This window comes from Coccidioides immitis (assembly GCF_000149335.2).
Source record: "Coccidioides immitis RS genomic scaffold supercont3.3, whole genome shotgun sequence".
In the NCBI taxonomy this organism is placed as follows: Eukaryota; Fungi; Ascomycota; class Eurotiomycetes; order Onygenales; family Onygenaceae; genus Coccidioides; species Coccidioides immitis.
The window spans coordinates 2312158-2337325 of record NW_004504308.1 but is presented as its reverse complement, the minus strand read 5'-3'; the positions used below and the strand labels follow the sequence as shown (position 1 = coordinate 2337325).

Below are 25168 nucleotides of genomic sequence, written 5' to 3'. Positions count from 1 at the left end.
TGTCGAACAAAACCAAAGGGGAGCCTCCAACCCCATTCGACTAGTCTGGGAATGGGAGCCTTTGAACTCAGATCCATCCTGCACGCTCTCTTCTTTCTTCTTCTTCTTCCCTCCTCCCAACCCTTCAGGAGAGAGAATTCCTCTTTCGCCCCTTTCCCTCCCCTTCTCTCTCCAACTCAATCTCTCTCTCCTCTTCCTCTCCTCTCCGACTCTCGTTTCTCCTCTTCCCGTCAAACGTCTGGGGAGTGCGGGTGCATTGGTCTCGTGGTAGAGTTACCGTCAACCACATATATTCAGCCGTGGTTGACTCTCGTCTCCCACCCATTAAGCCTCTCTTTCGTTCCTCTGCCCCTATAGAAAAGTCGAGCCTGCGTCCAATCCTCTCTTCGACTTCACCTCGCCGTTTCCCTCTCCCAATCGCTCCCGGCACCTCCATCTCCTCGCTTCTTCCCCCTTTCCACGGAGACTCAATCCTGTGAACTCTACGGTACTTCGCCCTTGGAATACCAGCACGAGAAAGGGACACGCTAGAAGGCTCTGGCTCGCAATTGAGGCTTCCCTTGGTGCTTGTTTCTCTCCTGGTAAGACCTTTTCGTCGTTCGCCTCCTTTTTGACCCCTTCGTTACTGCCAATTGCCACTCCAAGCATTATACGGCCCTGGAGCCATCGCAATGGGAAATATACGCGTATCGGCCTACATAAAATCTTTGGGATCCATCGAGCTACCATCAGAGTCCAATACTTCTTTTTTTTTTTTTTTTTTTTTTTTTTGGGCCGGGATCACATCCGTGAAAACCGCTATAGCTTCATGTACCTTTACATGCAATTGCCGGCTGTGTACACCAATATGTGCCCCGGGATCGTACCGAGCTTCATAACATGAAATCTACCGAGCACAAACCCCAAGGCAACCGTGAACCGAATAGCCATACCTCTCACTTTTCTCAAACTTGGCCCGAAATGCTGGGGTTTACCCGAATGATAAAATTTTGCTCTTTTCATGACTCTCAGCTACCACGCCGCTTTATATGTTCTTTTTTTTTCACTCTTTGCTTTTGATTATTTTAGAATCTGACACCCAAACTAACACCGGCCTCTCATTGTAGATCCAATCACCAATACATCGAAACTCATCGGAGTCGGTTATACCCGGTGACCTTTCACTACTGAGTAGTGTTCAAGCCGAAGAGTGTGTACCTCCCGACTCAACTCCAATGCAGGCTGCCACGGAGCGGTGCTTCTCGCAGGTCCGCTAATACTTAAGTAGGGCCAAGCTCACTGCTCTTTCAACCACATTGTCGGATCAAGGGCAGATCCGTGGTCACAAAGAAGGTGGAGACGTTAGCTCGTCGTTCACTTTGAACCTCAGTACGGCTTTGACCAAGTCTATAAGCCGAACTTCAAACACCTACATGTCTTGGCAGTTGTTCTCGGAAGGTTGCAAAATATCTAGTTGATAAGACGCCGCACTGAGTAGGTTTTTGCTCATTTACTAGTCCCCTCAGCTTTACTTGTGTCTCTACACTTCGAACTACATTTGACCTCAATTGTTGACTTTTGAATGAAAGCTCTTCTCCAACAGACCCTGGCGATTCAGTCTTGTCAAAGTGGCGCAGATTATCGTCTGCACCATTCCTCAATCCTTAATAATTATTCCAACTAATCTTCGCTCCTTTACACTTGATTTAATTGTGCCGTTTCCCCCTTACACTCTTTTACTATTGCACTAATTCTCACCTCGAAGCTACGCGGAGCGTCTTCACAATTGAAACTTCGATCATCCTAACCAGGACAAGATGGCGTACCAGCGATATGGCACGTCTAATATCCGGGCTTGTGATTCTTACTTCGTGGAGTCTTATGACAACGACTATCAGCCTTCCCGAGTCTGTCCCAAAGAGCATGCCAAGATAATCGCCCGTGAACGCCAGTATGCGATGGGAGATGAGATGACAAAAGCCGTGCGTGAGGAATACCAGGAGGATATCATTGCTCATATGCATCTGATGGATGTGAGTATTGCCAACCCTGGGACACGTGATGTTGCAAGGTTTTTCTAATTTCAGCTGTAACAGTCCGCAACATTGCCGGACGTTGACTCAATTGACATCCAAACTGAGATCCAGTGGTTTATGCGGCCCTACCTTCTCGATTTCTTAATTGAAGCCCATGCTGCGTTTCAGTTGCTTCCAGGGACTTTGTTTTTGACCGTCAACCTCTTAGATCGTTACTGTTCGAAGCGAGTTGTCTATAAGAGACATTATCAGCTGGTGGGATGCGCTGCACTGCTTATCGCCGCGAAATACAGCGACAAGAAAGAGCGTGTCCCGACCATCAAGGAGCTGAAGTCTATGTGCTGCTCTCTTTACGACGACGACATGTTCGTACAAATGGAATGGCACGTGCTCCAGACCCTTGGCTGGTCGATTGGTCATCCAACCGTCGATGGGTTCCTGCAAGTCGCAGTCATGGATACCCCATATGACCCAGAGGTGGAACATCTTGCCCTTTACATCCTGGAAATAGCACTCTTCCATAGGGAATTCGTTTCCAAGCTTTCGGCAGATCTTTCGCGTGCCGCATTAGCACTGTCAAGATGCATTCTCAACCGGCCCCAAGCTTCGCATAATGATTGGGCATCCAATTATGACTCTTTGACTTTGGTGAACTTGTCCCAGCATTTGTTTCAACCATCGCACGTTCTCGCCAGGAAGTACTCATCTGCCCATTATTCACGGGTATCGAAGATCTTGGAGCAGTTTCTGGCCCGTCAGAGCACCGTTACCAAGAGCTACAACCCTCCTACACCTCCGACGGACCGTGCGGAGGATTCTAAGCCGTATGAAGGTGAGATTGGGCTTGCTACGCCCCAGAAATCCCATTGCCCGCGTACTATGACCAATGGTTACATTACTCCGCCAATCACACCTGAGAACGACGCGTTCGCTCCCACAAGCAACGCCAATCCTTCCAAGGATGCCTCTGGCCTCTTGTACGTTTGTCCTACATCGCCGACTCCCCAACAAGCAATGCACTATGGACAGACGCATCACTATAAGCTCCAAGAGACCGATCCGTACTCTCAACACCAACGTTTTCCTCAACAGCCGTCGGTACCCTACAACTCTGTGTTCTAAGGGACGATGGGAGAAAGAACGTGACGTACCACAATCGAACCATAAGAGCCATCAAGCAGCATCCAACTTATGCATGTCACTCGCATTCGATGTGGCAGTAGCTAGCTTTGGACTCAATACATCAACCATGAGCGTTATGCCAAATTCTGGCGTCCTTTCCCAAAGTGAGCGCGAAAGTAGTCGTCACTGCGTGGATGAGAACGCGACATTACTACATATCCCAATAATCTGTTTTGATTCCCACATAGTTTCCTTATCTGGCATTTGCTTTTATTTCCTATGTCATGTCTGTACCTGCATCTGCTTCATCTGGCATTGCAAGCGCGAGTCGTTTTCTTCACCCGGACTTGGGATAAGTCCCCGGTCACCAATATCCGTGCAGCGTTCCGCGGTTACACCGGTTCATTAAATACCTGCTAATTTTTTCAATACCATATTTCCTCTGTCTGCGCTATGTACCTGGTTCGGTTCTTTGTGCCTTTTTTATTTTTTATTGCTTTCCTAACCATATACCGTGTAAGAGTGTGGGAAAGATCTGTCTATTTTCTCGCAATGTAATGCTGTTCTTTTTTTGCCTTTCTTGTATACCCCCCATATACCCCTTTGTCGATCCATGTTTCCATTATCCTATCAAGTTATCGGAGGGGATTTATGGCGAGGACAAGGCGGTGGAAAAAGGGCGTCCTTTATCTAGGGGGCGAATGAAAGGCCCTCGAGTGAAAGCACAAATTTTGACAGAGTTTGGATGTAGTGTGGTAGGGCAAAGGGGGGGAGAGAGAGAAACCCTTCAAAAAAAAAGTTGCTGCTTCTTTTGTTTCCGTTTTCCCAGGGTGCATGCTGGCACTGCTGCGGAACTTTCTTTCCTTTGGTGCCAACGCAAAGCATATTATGCTGCTTCGAATTTTTATTGAGATCCTTGACTCTGCACTTAAGGCAGAGAAGGGTTCCATCTTCGGATGAACAGTTCCCGCCCCCCCTTAATTTTTTTTTTTTTTTTTTTTTTTTTTTACCCCGAAATGTGAACAGATAGGCAGATTGAGACAAAACTACCAAAAAATATCGAGGTTGCCTAGCTCCTAAATGTAAGGGCTTTTTCTTTATTTTGATGCCCCTTGTTTTCTTGTTTTTGCTTCTATTCGACGCATGTGTGTAAGAGTAAGATGGGCGACCGAATCTTTTGGGAGTCGTTCCTGATGCTATGATAAGAATCTCTACTACTACTGGTGTTGTGTCTCTTCTCATTACGAAGACGTCTTTGGTGGAGACGCAGGAAACCTGTTAAACCTCTTATGAGTTTCCAGAGGTTGACATGGAGCACACGGAGGACGGACTCATGAGCGGAGCGGAAGGCGGGGAGAATGATTTGCATCCTCGGAAAGGGGGTGCGACGGCATTCCGCTCCGTCCCTTGGAGATTTCCGCTCTGAACAAATTCAGAAACCACACCAAAGCGCGGTTGTTGTGGTGCTCAACGGCGATGGTGGGGTAAGGCCCCTGCAAACTCGGACTGTCCCCTGGCTGTTTGTGACGCCCCATTGGCCAGGACACTCTGAGTTTGTTTCCCCGGCGTCTTGGCGAGACCCACTACAGAGATGTGCCAAGCCAAAGACGCGTCCTGGGCGGTGGCTTGGCGGTCTTGGCACACGGCCGACCGAACATCGCGGCCCGGGCAAGAGAGCAGCGTCTTGAAGGCCAGGCCTTTCTGGGCTTGGATGAGAGCCTTTGCTTGGGGATGCGGAGAGGGCGATTCCAGGCGAACCTGAACGAACTGCATCATACCGGGTTTCCGGAACCTGAGGCTGGAAGGCTTGCAGGAATTGCTCTTGAAAATGGATTCAGGTGTCATCTCTCACCGCAAGCAACATTCAACGTCCCCACCCCATCCGCCTTTGAGCTTTCCAAGGGCGTCCACTCCTCGTCTCTCTGCTTCCCGCTCGCGAGTACTGCGTGCATACGTCCAGACGCTGCATGTCAACTGATCCCGCCCGAGCGTGTGCTTGGCAGAACCCCCGTCCTTCAACCCCGGTGTCAAGTGTGGAGGCGACGCATCAGATACGCTGAGACCTGACGAAGATCCCCACTAGCACCAGCCCGGCATCTTTTTTGGTGGAGATCGACCGTCTTCAATCTCCTTTTTCATTAACTATCTTCATCGCCATGGCTTTTCTTTGCTCCTCCCACAATAATTAACCCACACTCTCTCTTCCTGTCCTCCTCCTCCCCCCCTCTTTCTCTTGACGCACGCCCCCTTCGACGAGACGTCTATTCGCTCCTTTCTATCCAGATGTCGAGCCTCGTGCTACCCATCTTCTAGTTCCCCCGAAAAGAACCCCCAAAAAAAAGGGAAAATAAAAGAAAAGAAAAGGAGGCCCGAGGTCACGCTGACGACAACATTACCGAGGCATCTCATTTCTTGCCATCATTAATGCAAAATCGCACGCTCTTTTTCGATTCCTGCCGATGCCATTTCTTATATCCTTCTTAGCCTCACTCTATCGCAAGCTCGTCATGGGATCCGGGGGTTCGAGCGGCTCTGGCGGCGACAATGGACGGAATGTCAAATGGGTCGACGTAAGTCCCCGTTATGCGACGGAGAAAGACCATTTAGTGTCACTCTTTTCTTTTCTTTTCTTCTCCCTTTGCTGCTCTCCCTACAAGGCTCCTAATCTCTCCTAGTCCTAATTCTCCTAGCGATTATAACAGTTATTTCGGGAAGTATGTTGACCTGTGCCAAATGCATGCTTTGAAATAGGGACTGCGCGGAATGGCATCCTTCCTTGTGCTCCTCACCCACCTGGCTCGCGCATTCGACTATAACTTGTTCAACGCTAGAGACACCGAAAATGGCCCGATTCGATTGTTACAACACCCTGTCCTCCGTATCCCCTGGCAGGGCAGAATCGGCGTCACGATCTTTGCCTTTCTCACAGGATACGTCTGTGCGCTTAAACCGCTGAGGCTCTCCCGAGCCGGGAATCACAATACTGCCTTTTCTTCCATTGCGAAAAGTGCCTTCCGCCGACCGATTCGGCTAATAATGCCCGCCACCATCGCTCTCATTCTGTCTTGGACAATAGCGCAGTTCGGGGCGTTTACGGTCGGCAGAAGGTGTGATTCGGGTTGGTTACGATTTTCCAGCGTCAGCGTCAACCCGTCGTTTCTTCATGAGGTTAAGAGACTGTTCCGGGTATTCCTCGCTACTTGGACAAATGGCCATATGGACTATGATGACCATCAGTGGGCATTGTTGCCGCTGCTCAAGGGCTCCATGATGGTCTACGTCACCTTGGTTGCCACGATGTATGTACAATATCGATATCGCATGCTGGTGTATGTCGGAATGTATATGTATTTCTGGCAAAATCCTGCTGCAGACACAGGTAAGGCCACCGCCCGCCGATGTTGATCATTTTTCACCCGTATTTCTCTATCAAAGCTGACGTCTCGACCTTTTTCTTAAATCGCGTAGAAACTTTTGGCCAGCAGTTTTACCTTGGAATGTTCCTGTCCGACATGGCCAACCATCAACCTACGCAGTCTTTCGTTTCTTCTCGCCGCTGGACCCGTATGATTGTCTGTCTTGTCCTCGCCTCGATCGGTCTCTTCGTCGCCTCCTACCCAACGCATCATGCCGAATGGTGTGGCTGGTCCAACTTCCTCCTCCAGCTGTCGAAATACATATTCCCTCGTGAGACCAACCTGGGCAAACGGTACACGGCTCTGGGAGTCGACTTAGTCATTTTATCAATCTACCTCTCTCCGTCCACAAAAGCTCTGCTCTCAAAACCTTTCTTCCTCTGGCTGGGACGCAACAGTTTCGCCGTCTACCTCACCCACGGCACACTCCTCCGTACCGTGCTCGTTTGGATGATCTACGGAATATCCGGTCAGCCATGGAAAGAATGGAAGAACGACAAAGGTGAGATGGAGCACTCGCCTTTCCTCCCTAGGGGATCGGGCTTGAATTTTGCAATCAGTATCCCGACGTGGTTTGTTCTGGTCTACATCGTCGCGCACTACTGGACGACGTATGTGGATAGTTTCTGTGCGCGCATGACGCAGAAACTGGAAAATTTTGTCTTTGAGCAGACAGAAAAGTCCCCAATGAATGGCCTTCCGATGTAATGCATTTAGAATGAAAAAAAGTTTATACATACCATTCTGACTAGGGATGTTGGCGATGTTGCACAGCTTTTGGTTTCTTCCCTCCCTGTCTTCTTTGAAAGATGCTCTATTGGATATATACCTTTTCATGACCATCTTTTGGATATGTTCCTATGCCTTTCTAGTCTGTCTTATTATTTGATATTATTTGTTTAGCCTAATTATGTCTCGCATTGGCTATTACAACGTGCAGCCATGGATGTCTTTCCTATTTCTTCCTTGCTCCATACCTTTTGGTGTTTTTTTGGTCCTTTTTTGACCTTTTTTTTGCCCTTCACTTATCTCTCGTGCTGGAATGGGCCAGCATCTTTGTACAATGACCCGTGCACGACAATACACTAGCACGACCAGTATTGACTTGTGGCAGTTAATTAATTTTTGACAAAAACATCATGAGCTGCAATCCTGAAACATGTCCCAGATTTTTTATTCTTTCTTTCAAGAACTGTTGAGGGAACAGTGAGTAGGGCAAGGGAGCTACAGAAAAGTGCAAAAGAGAACCTCCTTGCACAAGCAGGGACATCCATGGACGCACATTTGCAACATCAAGGTACGGAGTAAATGTCTCCAAAATATGCCCTGTTTGCTCCTATATAATGCTTGGCCTGTTGTTTTCTGGCGAGTCAGTGAGGATCTCCCTTTGTGTTCTTTCTCTTTTTTCTTCTTCACACAAGAGAAGGTTGATGATTTAATTCACGCAGCAGCAACACTCCGTCCTATCCCGGCCTTCAATGCGCTTGACGACGACCAAGACACCGGCTGGTGGCAGCTATCTTCAGGTGCGGCTTACCCCACTCGCAGCGGAGTTGGCGTCGCCGTTCGGTCTCCACGTCCGCTATGCGCTAAAGAAAAAAAAGCGGACCTCTCGCCAACGGCGCCGAGCTTCCCAAATTAGCACCAGTTTCTTCCAGCGTGGTGATGACATGCAAACCACATCACAATCAGGAGCACTCGACCCTCCTTGTGATTCGTTGTGCGGCGAGAAAAGTGCGTGAACACTTGAAGATGCATTTGCGGCTTCCGTATTTTCTCCCGTATTAATATCACGCGGATGCTCTCCGGTGTTTCAGCGCGGATCGCCGGGTCAAAAGAGTTCGCGGGCAAAGCGCAGCCTCGACGTTTCCCGAAGGTCACGGCAGCATTTGACCGTTTAGGGGCGGGTTTTTGTAATGTGGCGCCTTTTCGGTGGTGGAACGGCGGCGAGAAGCGTCGTGGATTCTCACGAACAGCCGTCCCAAGGTCGGAATAAATGAATAGCGTGACTGCCAAGTGCTGGGTGCAGAAGACGGCTGGTGCATTAAGACGAAGAGGGATGTCTATCGATGACAGGTGGTTGGCGGGCATTGAAAAAAAAAAAGAAAAAGAAAAAGAAAAGAAAAGAAAAGAAAAGAAAAAAGGGCTGCCGACACGACTGGTATGCAAGCTGCAAATGGGACAATTTTTTAAAAGGTTCGAAAGGTTTTTGATACATAATTGCTCATACAGCGAACCACTTTTTCTTGCATCCTCAGTGCCTTATTTCTTTTCTTTTCTTTCCTTTTCCCTTCTCATTTAGGGGCCATTGCAAGTGAAAGAAAAACAAAGCTATTCAGCTCTTTGACTAGGTAGCTAAGGTGCATATATAGCTTACTAAACTTAATAGAGGTATCCTATACTCCATCTCCATCTACCCATAAATTGCATTGCTGAATGCTGGTGAAGCCAGCTTTAAAGGGAAGAGAAAAGCAGACTTGAGACTGGGCAAGAAACCGTATGAAATTGGCCAAAAAACCTAGCCGGGGAAGTCAACTCTATCTTCCAATATCACCAATAAAATATCAAGGAATCTCCTCTTCAGCTGAGATCCCTCCAAATTAGGCATGTAATTGAGGGAGAATCATTGCGAAATAAAAAATATTATCGCGAAGGAGCATTCATCTGGGAAAATCTGACAAGAACCGGAACCCAAGCCTCATGTCCAAAAGTGAGAGTAAAGATAATGGTCGCCTTGCCAGTCATCCAATCGTCATGTCACACTCACGCGCTCGGTTTCCTACCGTAGACAATATGCAATCGAACATATAAATTATTTTTTCGGTCTCGAAGCTCTGCGTTTGTCTTCGATATCAGAACGCGGCACTCGTCCTTACTCCATCCCAGCACCTTTCCCAAGAACCCAAGTGAATACGCCTCGACGCCCATCATCATATGCTCCACGAAGTACCGACCTACTTCTTTGAGCTTCTTGTCCTTGGGCCAAGTGCCTATGGGAACCTGTGGATTGTAAATCAGCATCAAAAACAAGTCGTCAGGCGGAGCGGGAGGAGGAAATATTGCATGGGGTTGTTACGTACCTTGAACACATCACTGCGAACATCGACGTACCCGGCGTTGATCACTCGCTGCTTGTGATTCGGGGCCTGGTCTATCTTCTTCCCGAATTTCGCCGCCGCTTCGTTGCATTTGGTCTGGAACTGGTCTACATAAGGCACCCGGTTCTTCGAATCATCGTCCGAGGTCACTAGCGCTTCGAATTCGATCAACTCAAGCCACCCTCCGGGCTTTGTATGCTGGAAGGCCTGGCCAATGTATCTGTCCCAGTCTTTGATGCCACCAGCCATGTTCCTTGAATAAATAAAATCAAATGCTTCGTCGGGACCGTACACCCACTCGTTCTCAGCGTCATCCACGTAAAACTTGACGTTAGGCGGGATCCAGCTTGGCTGTATGGGGCTTAGGTCTGTGCCTACGATCTGTGCTGAAGGGTATTCGTCCGCGAAGTCGATGGCCCATAATCCAGTTCCCGTCCCGACGTCCAGTACTCTTTGAGGATCAGAGCCGATAGGAGCGCGAATTAATTTACCATCAAGCAAGAGAAGAAAGATGTGATGTAACAGGTCTAATCGATCCTGTTCCTTTTCGTCATTGGGGAGGACATAGCTCCCTCTTTGGTACCCGTGATACCTTCGACCATTTGAGTACTCGTAGTTCAAGATCGAAGATGTTATAGATGCACTCTGCGCGGTTGAACTCCTGTCGCTGAAGGTAGAGTCTGTGTCGGAGGTAATGTCATCCACCTCCAAGGGCTGGTGTTCTTCTGGGTTATTAGGAGCGCTTGCTGGTTCAGGACTGGCTTGATTCGGGGGATTGGGAGCACCGGAGGACTTTTCTGGATTGCTCGTCATGACTGCAAACTCGGGTGGCTGAAGAAGAGGTTCTGCTCAGCACCTTCGACAACTAGAAAATATGGGGCAGGCCAGGCTAAAGTGCCAACACGCTGGGGGACGCCCCAACGGCTTTAAATGTTAAATGTGACACGGGTGCGGGTCCGAGCCCCGTCGAGTCGACATGACAGGTAAACGTCAACGGAAAAGCCCACATACATCCGCGTCGCCGGCGCGAGCCTAGCGGCGCACCCGAGCCGAACAGCACGCAGTAACAGCCCCACCAGCTCGACCGGCCTCGCGCCCCCATGTGTGTAGACGGGGGTGCTTCCTGGGCATACAAAGTTCGGCAAGGTTCCCGCCGTTCAAGTGCGGAAATCGACTGCTCTGAGGTTCTCCTCCCATGCCAAAGCTACCCATGGCTCTGCAACATTGGTATCACAGTTGCTCAGAAACGCACCGCGAAGGAGTCATTGCAGCCGCATTGGCTATATGGATTCTGTACCTTGTCTCGCTGGCGGTCTATCGCCTGTATTTCAGTCCACTGGCCAAGTTCCCAGGTCCAAAGCTCGCTGCGCTCACAAGATGGTACGAGGCGTACTACGAGATAGTAAAGATTGGGCAGTACTCATTCAAGGTTGACGAGTTGCACGACAAATTCGGTGTGCTACCAATTGTATACCCTTCCCAGGAGGCGACATGAACATCCAGCTAATCTTCGTTACTGGCCCAATCGTTCGGGTGACCCCGGACGAGGTACATATCAGAGATGCCCAGTTCTATGACCAGATGTATGCGAAGAACCCAAGGGTCAGCAAGCCAGGGTGAAACAAAATCTTCGGAACTGAGGCTGCCGCATTTTCAACCATCGATAGCGCAACCCACCGCCGGCGTCGCGGGGCCTTGAATCCTATGTTAGAGCGGCTTCGATTCAAATCTATTTGCGAACGACTTCCCTAATCATCTCCCACAGGTTTTCGAGACGAGCTATCCTAGTCCTTGAACCCGTCGTCCGCGAGTATGTTGCGTTGCTATGTAAAAGGGTAGCCGAGTATGCCACTAAATCAAAGCCGTTGGCCATCACCGTAGCTCACTCTGCTTATACCGGCGATGTAATTGTGGAATATTCCTTTGGCTTTTCCTACAGGCATCTTGAAAATCCGAACTTTGAATCATTTCATGATGCATTGATGGTGATGGGCTTGTCTGCCCATCTTGCTTCCCAGTTCTCGTGGTTCCTTCCTGTGCGTATATATATAATGGGCCTTGGGATTCACTTCAACGAACTGACGGAATAGCAGTTGGTTAATTCACTGCCCGACTGGTTTGTCGAAAAGATTCAACCCGATCCAGCAAGTCTGCTGAGGCTAAGGCGGGTGAGTCGCCCTGCCCCTTGCTGGCTAACATTCTAGTGTGCGCCGAACAATCTATAAAAGGATCATTGGGATCTGATCGGCCAAATTATTCGGGGAGAAGAAGCCGTTAGTAAAGTTAAGCTCCATCCTACAATATTTCACGAAATTCTCCGAAGCTCCCTTCCGCCAGAGGAGAAATCACAGCAACGTCTCCTCGATGAAGCCCAGATTGTAGTGGCGGCTGGTGTAGGAACAACAGCATATACCCTTTGATGTTGGCACTTTTCATATATTGAACACTCCGCATATTTACCAGCGTCTTCACAAGGAGGTTGCAGATGCATTCCCAGACAAGAATGTTATCCCAAGCCTGCTGGAGCTGGAGAAGTTGCCATATATGAAAACATGCATCCAAGAATCCCTTCGTCTGTCATATGGCCTCTCAGGATGAAACCCTCGTGCTCACGACAAGCCTTTGCAGTATGGGAAATGGACTATTCCCGCGAATACCACCATCACCATGTCGATTGTAGACGTTCATCACGATGAGGCCATTTCCCCGATTCGCACTCATTCATCCCTGAGCGGTGGCTGGATAATCCCAAAACATCAGATGGAACTCCCCTAGAACGATACCTTGTTGCATTCGGCCGGGGACCGAGAGCTTGCTTGGGGCTGAAGTACCTTTTTCACTGACCCCCTAAAATGCTTTTCTGGTTCATCCTAGCGGGCTATGCTCTTATCATCTCTCAAAACGAGAAACGCTAACCTAGCCCTACGCATAGCCTTGCACGGGCAGAGTTGAATTACGCATTTGGCACCGTCTTCCGCCGCTTTGAGTTCGAATTGTACGAAACCGACATCACCGACGTGAAATACAAACACGATTTCTTCAATCCGCCTGTCAAGATGGATAGCAAGGGTGTCAGGCTCCTGGTTTCTGAGGTATCTGATTAAGGATGGTGTTTTAGGGAGACTAAATATAGTGGTAATTCTCCGAAATTGGTTTTGGTGTTTTTTTGGGGTGGGGGTTTGGTTTTAAAAGTACGGGGATATTTTGTCAACAGGTCTGGAGCTTGGGGTGATGTGGGGGTTACGTACTTAGGGTTAGCCGCAAGTTTTCTGTATTCTGAAACTGTTTTGTTGAGTTTCATGGGGTGCTTGAAGAGCTGAAACAAGTCAGATGCACGAAGCTGACCCCGCGATCAGGTTTGTCACTGCGAACATGTCAAATTCCTATGCCTTTGCAGCTGTTTGCTCTGTGGCAATTTTCCAGTAGGTAGCAGCCTGAAATCACGGGAGCGCCGAACAAAGTATCCTGTACAGGGTATAATGGCTGTGAAACAAGCTTTCACAAGGCTGAGTGCTTTCGGCGGGCAACCCAGAACAATTAATGCAAGGTAAGAGTCAAATTTCAAAAAGTCCAAGAGTTCACCTGGTCAAAAACAAGAAATTCATTGGCTTATCAAAAAGTTAAAAATCAACAATAGGTCAATAATATACAATCCGCTAGTATGATGGCTGTTGTACAAAATCCAAAATTGAACAAGGGAGGGAGAAAAAAAGGAAATACACAAAGCCTGCACCGCCTGACAGCCTCGTGGTATGCCACGGCCGTTAGGAACTTCGACCAATGGAATTATTTGTATTCCGACTTTTGGGGGAAAAGGTTGTCGTCGCCCGCCACGCCCCGTTCGAGATGATTTTGTCACTAGTTAGGTGGGAGGAGATGTGGCGGAGGAAGTCACGCAGAATTTCGATATAGTATACAAGTCCAATGACAGGGATTGACTAATTCGTGCTCTGATCGCACAACTGTGGGTATCTGTAATAGCGATACAGGCGCGTAAAGTTGTTCAAAGAATCTTCTCGACTGTAGACAGGAAACACGGATGTTGCATTCCGGAAAGTGACCATCGACGGAAAAAAACGGGTGTCAATGCCTCCGTATTACACATCATGCGCCTCAATGTGGATGCTTCTCGCCTCACTTCTTGTGCTGTGGTTGTTTGTTGAAGCGAAAGCGAAGCTGTAGTTGGATGAGGTTGCGTCCGCCTCTTTAAGGCATCACGGAGGAATGCTTCGACTCGAGGCTTCTGCTGATACATAGGAAATTGATCGATTATTTCCATCTGCCGCCATCCCAGTCTGAACGCCTCTTCTCGTCTGAGCTGCGGCCTCCGCTGTTGTGAATGAGGGGTTTCGATGTCTGAGGTTTTGAGGTTTGACTCTTGCCTGCGAGAACCCATAGCTCGAATTAGTATGCGTTTAAAAATGTCTTGGCCGTTGAATGCAAGGACGCGGCAACCAGCAGAAACTTGGGTCCAACACCACTATTGAGTAAAACATACCTTCTGAATTGCGGGAGTATGAAGAGCTGAGCCCGCTTGATATACTTCTTTGAGAAGTGCTTGAGGAATAAGTGTGAGGCATGGTGATGATGGCGGATGACTGATCAAAAGAAAATGCGTAGCTATGTAGGTGGAAACACCTGCAAGAAGATGTTGAAGTACCAGGTGGTAGCTGGTAGGGCAAAGCAATATCAAGAGTAAGACGGGAATGCGATGCAAACTTTCGATTAAAATGCTGTTGTGATCGAAAGCGTAGTAGAGTCAACGGGTAAACTCGTGTTGTAGCAAGTCAAAGAGTTTGAATGAAATGCAGATAAAGGAAGACGGAGGGGTATGTCTTCCTTTTTATGTTGCGTACGATAGACAAGGGAGACAGAAAGGAAAAGTGCAGAATATAGAAACGCAGGGAGAGGACCAAGGAAAGGTTGATCCTCCGGTCGAACAGAGTGCTATGTTGCCTTAACCAAGGTATGTCTAGCCAGGCAAGCAATCACCCAAAAAAGTAGAAGGAGAGCAACAGAGCGGCTAATTGCGAAATTCTTTTCGCAAGTCGCCGAAAAGTCTGGAAAGCGGGAGGGATGGGACGAAAAAGAGCCAGGCAGCCAAGCAGAAAGGAGAGGATTGCAAGGCATCAAGTAGAAGGAAGAAGATGACAAAGCGTTTCTCCGTCGAAACTTTGAGGCAAGGTGTTTACGACAATGATTTCATCGGCCACGCGAGTAGGACAGGGCAAGGCACAGTTAGGCAGAAAAGAGTTCTAGAAACGACACAGCATCTTGAACAATTGGAACAAGTGCTGTGGGGGTCTCGAACGGCCGAGCGGACTGCCCACCTAATTTTTTGTGCGGTTAAGCTGAAAGGGGAAGGGCCGAAGGGAACTGGAAGGGACACAAAATTGAAAATGAGAATTTTTATTCGATAGCTCGGTGTAGAGGCCCTTCGGGTTGGATAGAAAGGTGAAGTGGATGCCAACTGGGCGTACAAGAGCGAAGGCAGGAAGTTTGGTGGTTGGGAAGATGTTCACTGCATTTTCTCCAATTAGGATGGAGCGATCTTTGTCTGTGTGACCGATGCCAGGCACCAGGTGGCAATTCACTCAAGGGTGAAAGAAAGCAAGCATAGAATGATGACAGCAGCAGAGAGCAAGGTTGTGATGGTGATGATGAATGGTTGTGAGGTTCAAGGGGAGGTTGGGTCAGAGGGGGTAGGGCGCCCGAATCGGGACTAGCGTCTGCCTCCCGCACAACTGCAGGTGGCGATTGGCTGGATGCCCCCCGCCCTGTCGCTCACGAAGGCGCGGCGAATGATTGGCCGGTTGCCCTTATGTCATTCTCGCCTGACGGCCTCAGGCAGTTTCAGCGCCAGACAAGGGGAGAACAGGAGTCTCGACGAGCCCTAACACGCTGATACTCTCTAAATCACGTTGCGACGAACACAAGGTTCCGCAGCAAAATCGATTTCACCCCACAGCCACCGAACAAGGCTGGGCCACGGCACCGCCCTCGAGTAGAGGCACGTGATTCGGGCGCTGATGAGGCGCGTTAGTCGATATCGAGCCTAGACCGTCATGGAAGGTTACATAAGCAATTCCTGGGTGTGCCAGGTGTCCGAACGGCCTGGCATGCAGAGCGCTCGGATGCAGTATTGTTCCCTTTTCTGGCGGTGAGGTTGCTGGGGCGCATGTTCGCTGTTAGCCATGATTTGAGACTGGTCGAGCTGCTCCCGCTGTCGACTGAAACGGCACCAACCTATTTCCACTGCTGTTCAGTGTCCCGGATTGATTGAGCCCGCCTTGCAAAGGCCGCCGGCCCTACGTCGTTCCGGCCCATCGAGAACATACAAGGTGCCCTTTGGCTTGAGGAAGGGTGCTCTTGAAGCGGCATTCATCGCCTCATGTATGTAGTTTGTGTGCCAGCCCACAGCCCGCTTGAGTTCTCAGCAAAAAATGGAGAACGCAGGACTGTTGGGGAGCACAACAGGTTGCATGAAAGCATAGCTATGTTGTAATAACACGCTTTGCTCCATAGACCTCTCAAAAGTGAGAGTATTGACGCTCTCTGGGCATCATTGTTAATTTCATGCATCCCAACCTGGCGGTGAGAGTGGTTCAGACTTCGAGGCCCTCGGTAGTGCTACTCGTCGAGAGGGCGCAGTATAGACCTTGAAAGGGAAGTTTTCCAGGCTTGGAAAGCCATTGCCTTTAATGGCGAGAATAGACAAGACTCTTGGTGGAGGGTATGCGAAGATAGCTAATTTCTTCGTGATGTGAAGGGAGAAAAAACTTTAAAAATTCTGTACTCCGTAATGGTATCCGCATTCGACTGGCATTTGCTTCTCTATGAAATTGCTATATTTTCAGAGTAATCTGATGCCAGTCATCTCTCTGCCTTCCTGAGACTGTGTTGTCTGGGGTGGCTGGGAATTGCGATTCTACAAAATGTGGTACTGGGTATCTAACGGGCAGTGGATTTCGGAGGAGAGAAGTTTATCCGGTGGAGGGGAACTTTTTCCGAAGTGGGATGTCATTATAACGAGGGCTATCATTTTCGGCCCGTCTATACGGATAATCGAGATGTCATGCCCCCGGCTTCCGCTGAATAGAACTTCTAGATACCTGTATACAAGCCTATTTCCAAAGAGACCTTTGCAGTTCAACTGCCAGCCATTCCGATCCTTTTCGGGCAAGATGCGTCTCAAGGAAGTCAGCCACCTGGAGCTCCCTCCAACAGCGGATATGCATGTCCATCTGCGTGATGGGCCAATGATGGAACTGATCACGCCTCAAATCCGAAAGGGAGGTGTTGATACCGTATTCGTTATGGTGAGCGCTGGAGAAATTACTTATATATCTATTCCACACAGGAGCTCACGCATTTTGCAGCCAAACCTGGTCCCTCCAATTACCACAGTCAAGCATGCTTTGGAGTACCAGAACCGTTTACAGGCCATTGAGCCGAATGTGAACTATCTTATGTCTTTATATCTCCATATAAGTTGCTGTCTCTCTACGGTTTCGTTGATATGTCAAAGCTGATGGTGTTGAGCCTTACCCCTCAATCACTCCTGAGGTCATTGTGGAAGCCGCTTCCGCCGGTATTGCTGGTGTGAAGGTGTATCCTCAAGGTATAACCTAGGAATCCCTGTTTGGAACCGTGTCCGGTATTTGACTCAGGCGTCCACACATGATTGACGTTCATCACTAGGTGTCACGACAAACTCCGCTTCTGGAGTAGCAAACTTAGATGACTTTTTCCCTGTGTTCGAAGCCATGGAGAAACATGACCTCGTACTCAATATCCACGGAGAGGTCCCCGATGTCAATGTGATGAACGCTGAAGAAGCATTCTTGCCCACATTGAAGAGAATACACGAGCACTTCCCGAACCTGAGAATTATTTTGGAACATTGCTCTACAGCTGCGGCCGTAGAGGCTGTTCGCTCCTGCGGACCGTCAGTTGCGGGTACGCATCCGTAATCCCTGCGAATGCCAGACACTGTCCAAGTACTGACAAATCACGTAGCAACCATCACTGCTCATCATCTTTATCTAACAATCGATGACACCGTCAATCCACTTGCTTTCTGCAAGCCTATTGCAAAAACCCCCGAAGACCGAAACGCTTTGCTGAAAGCCACATGCAGCGGTGATCCAAAATTCTTCTTGTAAGTTTAGAGCCACAAGATGCTCGGGCATGGCCACAAGCTAATACCACCTGCGCAGCGGGAGTGACAGCGCTCCACATCCAACCAGTTCCAAGCAGGGAGCGACACCAGCGGCTGGTGTTTACACCCAATCCTTCGCAACTCAGTATGTCCTCAAGGCCCTGGAAGATGCGATCGAGACAGGTATCATCAGTGAAAGCGATGTCACTCAAGAGCGGCTTGAAAATTTCCTGAGTCGATATGGGAGGAAGTTTTACAAGCTACCCGAAGCTGATAAGAGTGCCTCAAGGATTGTACTTGAAAGGAAAGGCGAGACCATCCCTAAAACTATTAGAAATGCCGATGGGAGCGTAGAAGTTGCGCTTTCCCGGGGTGGAGAAAAGGTATTCAGTTTGCAATGGGCCAGCCAGTAATCAAGGTATTTATCATAGGAGACAATCCATTGCTCTGTATATAAAACATTTATGTAGACATACAAAAGTTAAGGTTTTGTTAACATTTCTGCTAAATGGGCTTGATATTCCTATGTTGTCATCACGGCCTCAACGTGACAAAACCATGACAAAACACATGCTCACGAAAAAACATTTGCCAGTAGATATAAAACTAAGCAAACTAGTTTCCTTATTCCAAAAAACGGACCCCCAACCTTTTTTCCTGCAAATAAAATGGATGAACCTTTTTCAAGCCTCTGTTTGCTACAGATATGCACTTATGTCTGGAACACTGTGAACTACATTCAATCCTAACCTGGCAGATTCCCCGAAGCCCCATAAGGCAGGATGTTGTCCTATTCTCTTCGACCTCCCATGCGGAAACTAGGCGATGCTAACATGGATTCAGTTATGGATCTTAAGATTCTTTTAATTTTTTGGTTCTTTCTTGTGTTTTGTTCCTCTGAATATTTCTCAGGTTGGATTATAGCCCTGTGGATCCTGGGACCCATAGCAACGATGATGGAGGAATTGTAAGGAGAAGAAGGGAACTCCTAGGTACTCGCAGGAAGCCTCTGAACTTGGCCGAGGCTCGCCGGTACCAGAAGGAGGAACCGAAAAGAATGCTGGAATATGACTGAAGACCACCTGGTTCAGGAGGCCAACGTTCGTGGACGACTGAGAGTGACTACAGCACACTTTGTGGGCGTCTGTAAGCTTTCTTTCTATGCGTTGCCCGCTCCCTCGTGGCTGTAATCTGGCCTACGTGCGGAATTAAAACCGACTCTGGGTATATCAAGATGGAAGACGGTAATATCGATGTCGGAGAGAAAGAGGGTGTGGGGGTTTGAACACCAGGGCTGCGTCAAACTGTGTTCCATTCAGGATATTAGGGGTACCTAGTGACGGCAGAGGAACGGTGATGTGTGAAACTTGGAATAAACTTGACAGAGGAAAGCGCAGACAAAGCATTCCTGAGCTGAGTGATACTCACCTTCAACGGGCCCTGCGAGATCAAAGATCTCCCACCTGTAGAGTCAGACGGGGAGGGTCTCGACCATTGATTCTCAAGAAATCTTGCTCAACCGTCACACTATCGGAAAACAAGGGATTATTGCTATACTAAGAAGCGTGAAGCCTTGGGCATACAGCAATCTTTTGCCTTTATCCTGACATTGTTTAGCCAATCGAATCCCGGATTTTCTACAATGTGAGCTGGAAATTCTTACTGAAAAACACCGCCGCAGTGAAGATGCAAGCAGTGTAGCTCGCAGAGATACCTGTAAATAGCAACGTTATCCTCCGGGTAAGCTTTATTGTGGGGGTATGTTGAAGCAGCTTCATACTCGACAAGTGTCTTATTAAAAGAGCCGAGAATGTCGTTGCAAGAAGAGGCTGATGCCCTTGACCAGTACTTAATGACGAGGTTTGTGGAGATAATTGGCTTGCCAGTCTAGAGTTGATATTGGGGATAGATTCATGAATAATGATCTATTCCAGGGAAATTCAGACCCTCCAGGAGCTACAAAGTGCTAAAATAGTCCGTTGTCTCGCGACGTAGAGGGTTCAGCTAACCGCCGAACTTAACAGATAAGCTTAAACAAACCTGCCGGCACGCAGCAAAAGACGTCTCGGCCGTCTCAAATCTCCCCAATCTTAAAACCACAACAAAACAATCAGAAAGCTCAAAATTCAACCAGGTATAATTACCAGCAACCATGCATCTCCCGTCCCTCTTTTCGGTCCTCTCTGTCTCGCTCTCCCTCTCCTCTCTTGTTGCTGCGACTACCACCGAGGAGCTCCCCAATGGGCTGAAAATTGAAAAGATACACACCGTGGATTGTGAGCGACGCACCCTCAGCGGCGACTCCATTAAGGTGCATTACCGCGGCACCCTTGCGGAAAGCGGCAAACAATTCGATGCTAGCTATGATCGCGGGTCTCCGTTGGGCTTTATGGTGGGAACAGGCATGGTTATTCAGGGGTAGGTGGTCGCATATAACGTTCTTCACTAGCATAGCTTAAAGAAAGGAATGCTATATTCCAAGCGCTTTATGAGTCAATCGCTAATCGTACACTGTGTTTACTATAGCTGGGACCAGGGCCTTATCGGCATGTGCGTTGGGGATAAGAGAAAATTAACTATTCCTCCGGAGCTGGGGTACGGAAATCGGGCCATGGGACCGATTCCGGCTGGATCGACGCTTATTTTTGAGACTGAGTTGATGGAGATTGAGGGTGTAAAAAAGGATGAACTTTGAGCTCTATATTAATGACTTTATGGATTCCGCAATGGCTTCGCTTTGATGCATGGAGATCTGCTGCAATGGATGGCAGACCCATACCCAGAATAGATATGACAATTGACAATATTATAACTATATCATTTACAGACGTATCACGGAAACAAGTGGGCAAATTGAATTGTCCGGGTATCACAACACATTCTATGTAACAAACCACAGCAGGGCCGGGCGCAGGAAAATTCAGGCCATATCAGTCCATTTCATCTAATGATCCTGTGCGTTCTTCAGGCTCATGCTCACTAACCAAAATGCCCACCATGCATTCTCCCAGCATCCCATCCCAATTAACCCATGGGTGTACTTCCAGAAAGAGCTTGGCCGAGTCCTTTCCTGCACCCCTCAAAAGCTCCCCTTTTCCGCCAGGATGGAACGGCAGATATGGAGTGATATTATATACCTTTCCTTGGTAAGACGTCCACGCGTCATACCCCTTCCGTCCATTGTGCAATTTTAACATTGACGGTGTCACCCGGATCAGACCCGGAGGAAGGTGCTTGCCGCGAAGGTTGTTTCGCGGATCCGCAGTTAGGGCCGCCCAATCTAAGGGGGAATGTCCCGGCTCAAGCATGACTTGCCGCGAAGATCTTTGCGGTTTGCCTGGAAGGCCTAGAGGTGAAAGTGTGCTGCTGGATAGCTTGCTGCCCGCCGGAGTGCATGAAGGAGGGGCTCGAAGAGATGATGCGGCGGAGGGTGGGGGGCGGAGTGGGACGCGGGAAGATGGTCGGGGTGGAGGAGGCATGAGGCCGGCAGGCTTCACTAGAGCGGAAAGGTTCTGAGGCGGTGGAGGAGGTGGCATGGATATAGAGGGGTTTATGAATGGCGGCGGGCGTATCTCTGGTGCGCGTGGAGATCCTGATGCCGTTGGAATCGGATAGGACGCCACTTGGGCCAAAATATCTGGGGTTTTAGGCCCTGTGGAAGTTTCATCCAGATCCAATATAGGTATGTCCAACATGGGCGGGGTCGAAATTGCAGACACCTTAGGGGTAGCGTCGTTAGGTCCACCGTCATCTGAAGATAAACTCCGCTCTGTAGAGTTCATCTCTAGTTGCGAAAGAGACAGACATGGCTCGTTTTGCGGCTTGGGCTCGGGCTCGATATCGGTCTCGGGTATCTGTCTGGCTGCTGGTAGTGCGGGCGTCAGGGGAGCGTTGCGATGCTCTGAACAGCGCCATGGTCCAAAATCCCAGGAATATGGAGGGTGTTTGTACAGTATGTACGAAGCGGAGACAAGTAAAGCCCCGAATCCAATCCAGCCCATCTCAGATACTTAGTTGCAAGTAAGGGCCGCGTCGCGACTCGACCCAGCTATCACCGACCAGGTGAATTACGCTCGCAGCGACTTGCCCCGTTTGCAGGAACCCCAGGTGGCGGAAGTTGAAGCGGAACATTGATAGTCCGCCTTAATATAGACTAACTAACCTAAAGAAGTAAGCGCATCGTCTCTACTCGGACAAACTAAATATCCGAAATTCTCAACCTCATGAGGTCGCTATCAAGGCATCCCATCCCATCGCAATGCGAAGCGAAGCGACAATGAGCTCTTGGAACGCCCCCCTAAACATGTGTCCTCAGAGGAAGTTTCGTTGAAGGACTCAACCGATATCAGAAGCACAGATGATTCAGCCCCAGGGGCATTGGGCAAGCGGAGGTGACGGTCATCAGAACAGAGTCCATGTGCCTGGCAATCCAGTTGGCCTCCTGAATCAGGTAGACTTGCTGGGAACGCCGCTGCAAGACCGTCTGAAGCATCCAGATCTCCACTGGCGGATCCAACTTTAGATAAGTGCAGGATGGCCGTCAAACATAAAGTGGAGAATTTGTTCTCTCCTTGAACGTCCAAACCGACATCAGGTTTGCAGCTTTATTTCAAATGTTGATGGGTTTGGTGTCCCAATGAATAGATTTTACGTCGCCGTTGTCCTCTGGACCTCCACGGCCACCTGCTTCTCATTATTCAATCGTGCCGATGGCTTCAAGGTTCTCTCATCAAGCCATGGTGATAGATTTACGATCGGTCTCGATGTCGAGATTCGATGGGAAGCGCCTGATACAGAACGAGTTAAACTCGAAGTTCGAAAGGGATTCCCCCAAAATTTAACTACAGTCCACGTCATTACACGTATGTGCAGATAAGAACAGCACTGGGACTCGTCTCCGTTTCATTATTCAGATTAGAGCCATCTGAGTTGCCGCGATCTCCGTCTGCAAAAATTACCAAAAAGCGGATGGCTAATGCGCGGCTCTATAGAGAACATCAACAACAATAAATGGCGCAGCCGTGACGACGCCTTTCTCAGAGCAAAGGGGTCTTCGAGCCTCCCAGTTGCTCCGCTAAGTGGCTGCGACTACGTTATTACAACTCGTGACGGGCAAACAAGTGCTCGTTCGGGATACTTCACTATAATTAATGTTCACGACGACGGTTTACCGCCGGATCCTGTCCGTCCTAATGTGGCCCCGAGTCGGCGTGATGGCGGCCCAACGAGAGGTCCAGGGTCGCCTAATCCCACAGGAGGAAATTAAAGCGGAGGGCCTGGTAATTTGTCTAGTCCGGAAACATGCATCAATTCGGCTTGAAGCTTATACTCTCCTAGGGAACGCCGGCAGAAGACCACTTAACAATAGAGTGACAAAGGTCATGCTTTGGGGAGCAGTGGGCTGTATTGCTGCCGGATTGATCCTCGGTTTTACATCTACTTCTTGGTAGATCGCGAGGTTAGTTCGTCACTGACGCGTATATACGATCAGTTATTGCCAATAATCCTTATACGCGGCGGTACATAGACAGTGGACCACAACAAGAGCTTAGTTCTGCTCTAATGTATCAGATGGCAGCGAGGCCAGAGAAAAAAAATAATTCATGATCAGGATTGCGACATATTAATGATTGTACGATTAATGTGGCTTTCTGACTCTCAGCCTAAATGAGTCTTGATGGCGTATACGTCTAGAATCGGGATATTCACCTTTAATATCGAAAAGACGTCGCTAGTTGTGCTCCCGTGAATATACTGAAAAGCATTAACGTAAGCTGCATGTCCAACGAGGTCACCATATTAATGCAAGTGGGCCAGCAGTACCGCAGCGGGTGTCAATGGAAGAACGCACCCACCATTCTAGGTACTCTATTTCGCATGACGAGGAAGATTTGCTCTAAACAAACCACTAGCATTTTCTGGTACCTGCATCGATGGCGGAGTCGAATACGAGTACAGAGGTTCGGGGTATCAATGATGATGATGCGTGTTCACCAAGGAACCTCTGAGATGACTACTTGCTTGTCATCCGACAGCCAGTTTCAAAGACGTGGCAGGACGAAGAGCTGTCTCGAAGTCCTTCATACGGCCCATATTCGCGCTTCTATACCCATTGTTCCAGGCACTACAGTTGCTGGATCGATATATGTATCTGCGGTGTCTACCCGCCGGCCTGATGCATCCTCCCCTCACTCAACTGAAACTTAGGCATCTTCATTCGAATTGTGGTTGGTCCGTGCTTTCAGTGCTCCCAACGCTGCCGGCCTTTTCCTGTGACTTCTCACAACAATGAACACCGTTGAAAACGAAAACTTTGCTTTTTGGCCACACACTTCTACCACTTCTCTATGTGAAGGGTAGCCTCTTCACTGTCCGCTGACACCATCCAACACCACCAGCATCCTTCAGGGAAATATAACTTGACTAAGGAAATAAAAATCGAGTGTTTGGCTATATTTCCTCTCGATTCGAATGTTGCCTTTACACCCACTGACTCCACTGGGAACACCACTGTTGCCTTTGAGATAGCTCATGAAGTAAGAGCTGGGTTATGTCATAGCGTCCAGTTTGTTGCTGTCAACATCCTCGATGCCCCAAAAACCCATCAAGATGTCGCTACAGTTTTTGACAAGTTGTACGATCCCTCTTTGATCATAGTGATGACAACGTGGCGACAACGTGGATCTCTTCCTGTGTCAAGTGTGATATTTGGTAGAAGCGGCCACTTACCAGAAACCCCCTAATCTCTAAGTCATAGTGGCACCTACTTACTATGGCTCCTAGTCTGTTGAACTACCAATTGATGACTTGTCTGGCAAGACGGGTTTTGTTCAGCTCATCCTGATTAAGATGGAAGATGGTTCCTCATTCTTCCATGTGGGAGCTTCAGGCACAGGACCTCTCATGCCGTATATGAGGACGCAGTGGCTTCCGACTTCCACTTCGAAACTTTCGACTACCGCAGTGAAGACTAGTCTTATCGGCTCGCTATTAAGAGTGACTGGTTGGAAAGAAACAGGATTTCAATGACTCACGGGAAGTGGACTTTTCTGATCAAGAGAGTTTACTGCATTTTAGTAATTGTCTGCGACCTACCGCTCGAGATCACTTTCAAGACCAAGCCTCAAGGTAGGAAGTCAGAGCTCGAATTGTTCTTTGGCCAGGTCTCTTGTTGTATTCAGATTTACAGTTTGATAGGTACATACGACCATAGGAAGTGGAAAACAGGGCTTCCCGTCCGCTCAGCCGTACTTAAACCACTTGCCGGCTGGCTAGTAGTTGGGTGGGTGACCACCAGCGAATCCCAGCTGTTGTATGTTTTTGTCCCTTGCTCTGGGAGCAACACCCAGCTTTTTT

The 25168-nt window shown here is 48.8% G+C and overlaps 14 protein-coding genes and 1 non-coding gene across 15 annotated transcripts; 10 read left to right on the top strand and 5 right to left on the bottom strand.

Moving 5' to 3' along the window:
• Positions 1 to 124: 124 nt before the first annotated feature.
• On the bottom strand, positions 125 to 1489 carry CIMG_08065 (uncharacterized protein; the record flags this gene model as incomplete). The annotated part of the gene is made up of 5 exons (XM_012358514.1): positions 125 to 334; positions 397 to 722; positions 867 to 1011; positions 1198 to 1252; positions 1413 to 1489. The coding sequence occupies 5 exons, from the start codon at positions 1487 to 1489 to the stop codon at positions 125 to 127; spliced, it is 813 nt and encodes a 270-aa protein (XP_012213937.1).
• On the top strand, positions 140 to 3893 carry CIMG_08067 (G1/S-specific cyclin Cln1). Its single transcript, XM_001240903.2, has 4 exons — positions 140 to 581; positions 1107 to 1189; positions 1268 to 2012; positions 2076 to 3893. The coding sequence occupies exons 3-4, from the start codon at positions 1797 to 1799 to the stop codon at positions 3135 to 3137; spliced, it is 1278 nt and encodes a 425-aa protein (XP_001240904.1). The 5' UTR covers positions 140 to 581; positions 1107 to 1189; positions 1268 to 1796; the 3' UTR covers positions 3138 to 3893.
• Positions 3894 to 4495: 602 nt separating this feature from the next.
• CIMG_13271 (uncharacterized protein) lies at positions 4496 to 5204 on the top strand (the record flags this gene model as incomplete). Its single annotated transcript, XM_001240904.2, has 2 exons — positions 4496 to 4621; positions 4680 to 5204. 2 exons carry the CDS (start codon positions 4496 to 4498, stop codon positions 5202 to 5204), a joined length of 651 nt encoding a protein of 216 aa, XP_001240905.2.
• A 392-nt stretch (positions 5205 to 5596) lies between these two features.
• CIMG_08069 (uncharacterized protein) lies at positions 5597 to 7261 on the top strand (the record flags this gene model as incomplete). Its single annotated transcript, XM_001240905.2, has 3 exons — positions 5597 to 5707; positions 5889 to 6516; positions 6606 to 7261. 3 exons carry the CDS (start codon positions 5597 to 5599, stop codon positions 7259 to 7261), a joined length of 1395 nt encoding a protein of 464 aa, XP_001240906.2.
• Positions 7262 to 7821: 560 nt separating this feature from the next.
• CIMG_08070 (uncharacterized protein) lies at positions 7822 to 8646 on the bottom strand (the record flags this gene model as incomplete). The annotated part of the gene is made up of 1 exon (XM_001240906.2): positions 7822 to 8646. A coding segment is annotated over one exon (455 nt), but the record flags the coding sequence as incomplete, so codon positions are not given.
• A 222-nt stretch (positions 8647 to 8868) lies between these two features.
• CIMG_08071 (TAM domain methyltransferase) lies at positions 8869 to 10464 on the bottom strand (the record flags this gene model as incomplete). The annotated part of the gene is made up of 2 exons (XM_001240907.2): positions 8869 to 9553; positions 9634 to 10464. 2 exons carry the CDS (start codon positions 10462 to 10464, stop codon positions 9317 to 9319), a joined length of 1068 nt encoding a protein of 355 aa, XP_001240908.2. The 3' UTR covers positions 8869 to 9316.
• A 397-nt stretch (positions 10465 to 10861) lies between these two features.
• On the top strand, positions 10862 to 12755 carry CIMG_08072 (uncharacterized protein; the record flags this gene model as incomplete). Its single annotated transcript, XM_001240908.2, has 7 exons — positions 10862 to 11105; positions 11135 to 11234; positions 11417 to 11687; positions 11745 to 11819; positions 11880 to 12044; positions 12215 to 12327; positions 12584 to 12755. The coding sequence occupies 7 exons, from the start codon at positions 10862 to 10864 to the stop codon at positions 12753 to 12755; spliced, it is 1140 nt and encodes a 379-aa protein (XP_001240909.2).
• A 516-nt stretch (positions 12756 to 13271) lies between these two features.
• Positions 13272 to 15262, bottom strand: CIMG_12084 (uncharacterized protein). Its single transcript, XM_012358557.1, has 2 exons — positions 14150 to 15262; positions 13272 to 14033 (listed from the first exon to the last, which is right to left on the bottom strand). Exons 1-2 carry the CDS (start codon positions 14229 to 14231, stop codon positions 13921 to 13923), a joined length of 195 nt encoding a protein of 64 aa, XP_012213980.1. The 5' UTR covers positions 14232 to 15262; the 3' UTR covers positions 13272 to 13920.
• Positions 14300 to 15071, top strand: CIMG_08073 (uncharacterized protein; the record flags this gene model as incomplete). Its single annotated transcript, XM_001240909.2, has 3 exons — positions 14300 to 14346; positions 14435 to 14480; positions 14700 to 15071. The coding sequence occupies 3 exons, from the start codon at positions 14300 to 14302 to the stop codon at positions 15069 to 15071; spliced, it is 465 nt and encodes a 154-aa protein (XP_001240910.2).
• Positions 15263 to 16835: 1573 nt separating the features above from the next.
• On the top strand, positions 16836 to 18308 carry CIMG_08074 (dihydroorotase, homodimeric type; the record flags this gene model as incomplete). The annotated part of the gene is made up of 6 exons (XM_001240910.2): positions 16836 to 16970; positions 17031 to 17142; positions 17180 to 17272; positions 17353 to 17610; positions 17671 to 17812; positions 17871 to 18308. The coding sequence occupies 6 exons, from the start codon at positions 16836 to 16838 to the stop codon at positions 18223 to 18225; spliced, it is 1095 nt and encodes a 364-aa protein (XP_001240911.2). The 3' UTR covers positions 18226 to 18308.
• A 1603-nt stretch (positions 18309 to 19911) lies between these two features.
• Positions 19912 to 20644, top strand: CIMG_08075 (FK506-binding protein). The gene is made up of 2 exons (XM_001240911.2): positions 19912 to 20230; positions 20339 to 20644. Exons 1-2 carry the CDS (start codon positions 19965 to 19967, stop codon positions 20505 to 20507), a joined length of 435 nt encoding a protein of 144 aa, XP_001240912.1. The 5' UTR covers positions 19912 to 19964; the 3' UTR covers positions 20508 to 20644.
• A 49-nt stretch (positions 20645 to 20693) lies between these two features.
• Positions 20694 to 21865, bottom strand: CIMG_08076 (uncharacterized protein). The gene has a single exon (XM_001240912.2). The coding sequence runs from the start codon at positions 21811 to 21813 to the stop codon at positions 20743 to 20745; it is 1071 nt and encodes a 356-aa protein (XP_001240913.2). The 5' UTR covers positions 21814 to 21865; the 3' UTR covers positions 20694 to 20742.
• Positions 21866 to 22083: 218 nt separating this feature from the next.
• Positions 22084 to 23532, top strand: CIMG_08077 (uncharacterized protein). The gene is made up of 3 exons (XM_001240913.2): positions 22084 to 22674; positions 22804 to 23091; positions 23150 to 23532. Exons 1-2 carry the CDS (start codon positions 22449 to 22451, stop codon positions 23076 to 23078), a joined length of 501 nt encoding a protein of 166 aa, XP_001240914.2. The 5' UTR covers positions 22084 to 22448; the 3' UTR covers positions 23079 to 23091; positions 23150 to 23532.
• Positions 23533 to 23821: 289 nt separating this feature from the next.
• On the top strand, positions 23822 to 24841 carry CIMG_13270 (uncharacterized protein; the record flags this gene model as incomplete). The annotated part of the gene is made up of 3 exons (XM_004445048.1): positions 23822 to 23959; positions 24211 to 24513; positions 24596 to 24841. 3 exons carry the CDS (start codon positions 23822 to 23824, stop codon positions 24839 to 24841), a joined length of 687 nt encoding a protein of 228 aa, XP_004445105.1.
• Positions 24842 to 25015: 174 nt separating this feature from the next.
• On the top strand, positions 25016 to 25131 carry CIMG_15511. The gene has a single exon (XR_001099891.1). It is a non-coding gene; the product is annotated as a 5S ribosomal RNA (ribosomal RNA).
• Positions 25132 to 25168: the final 37 nt, after the last annotated feature.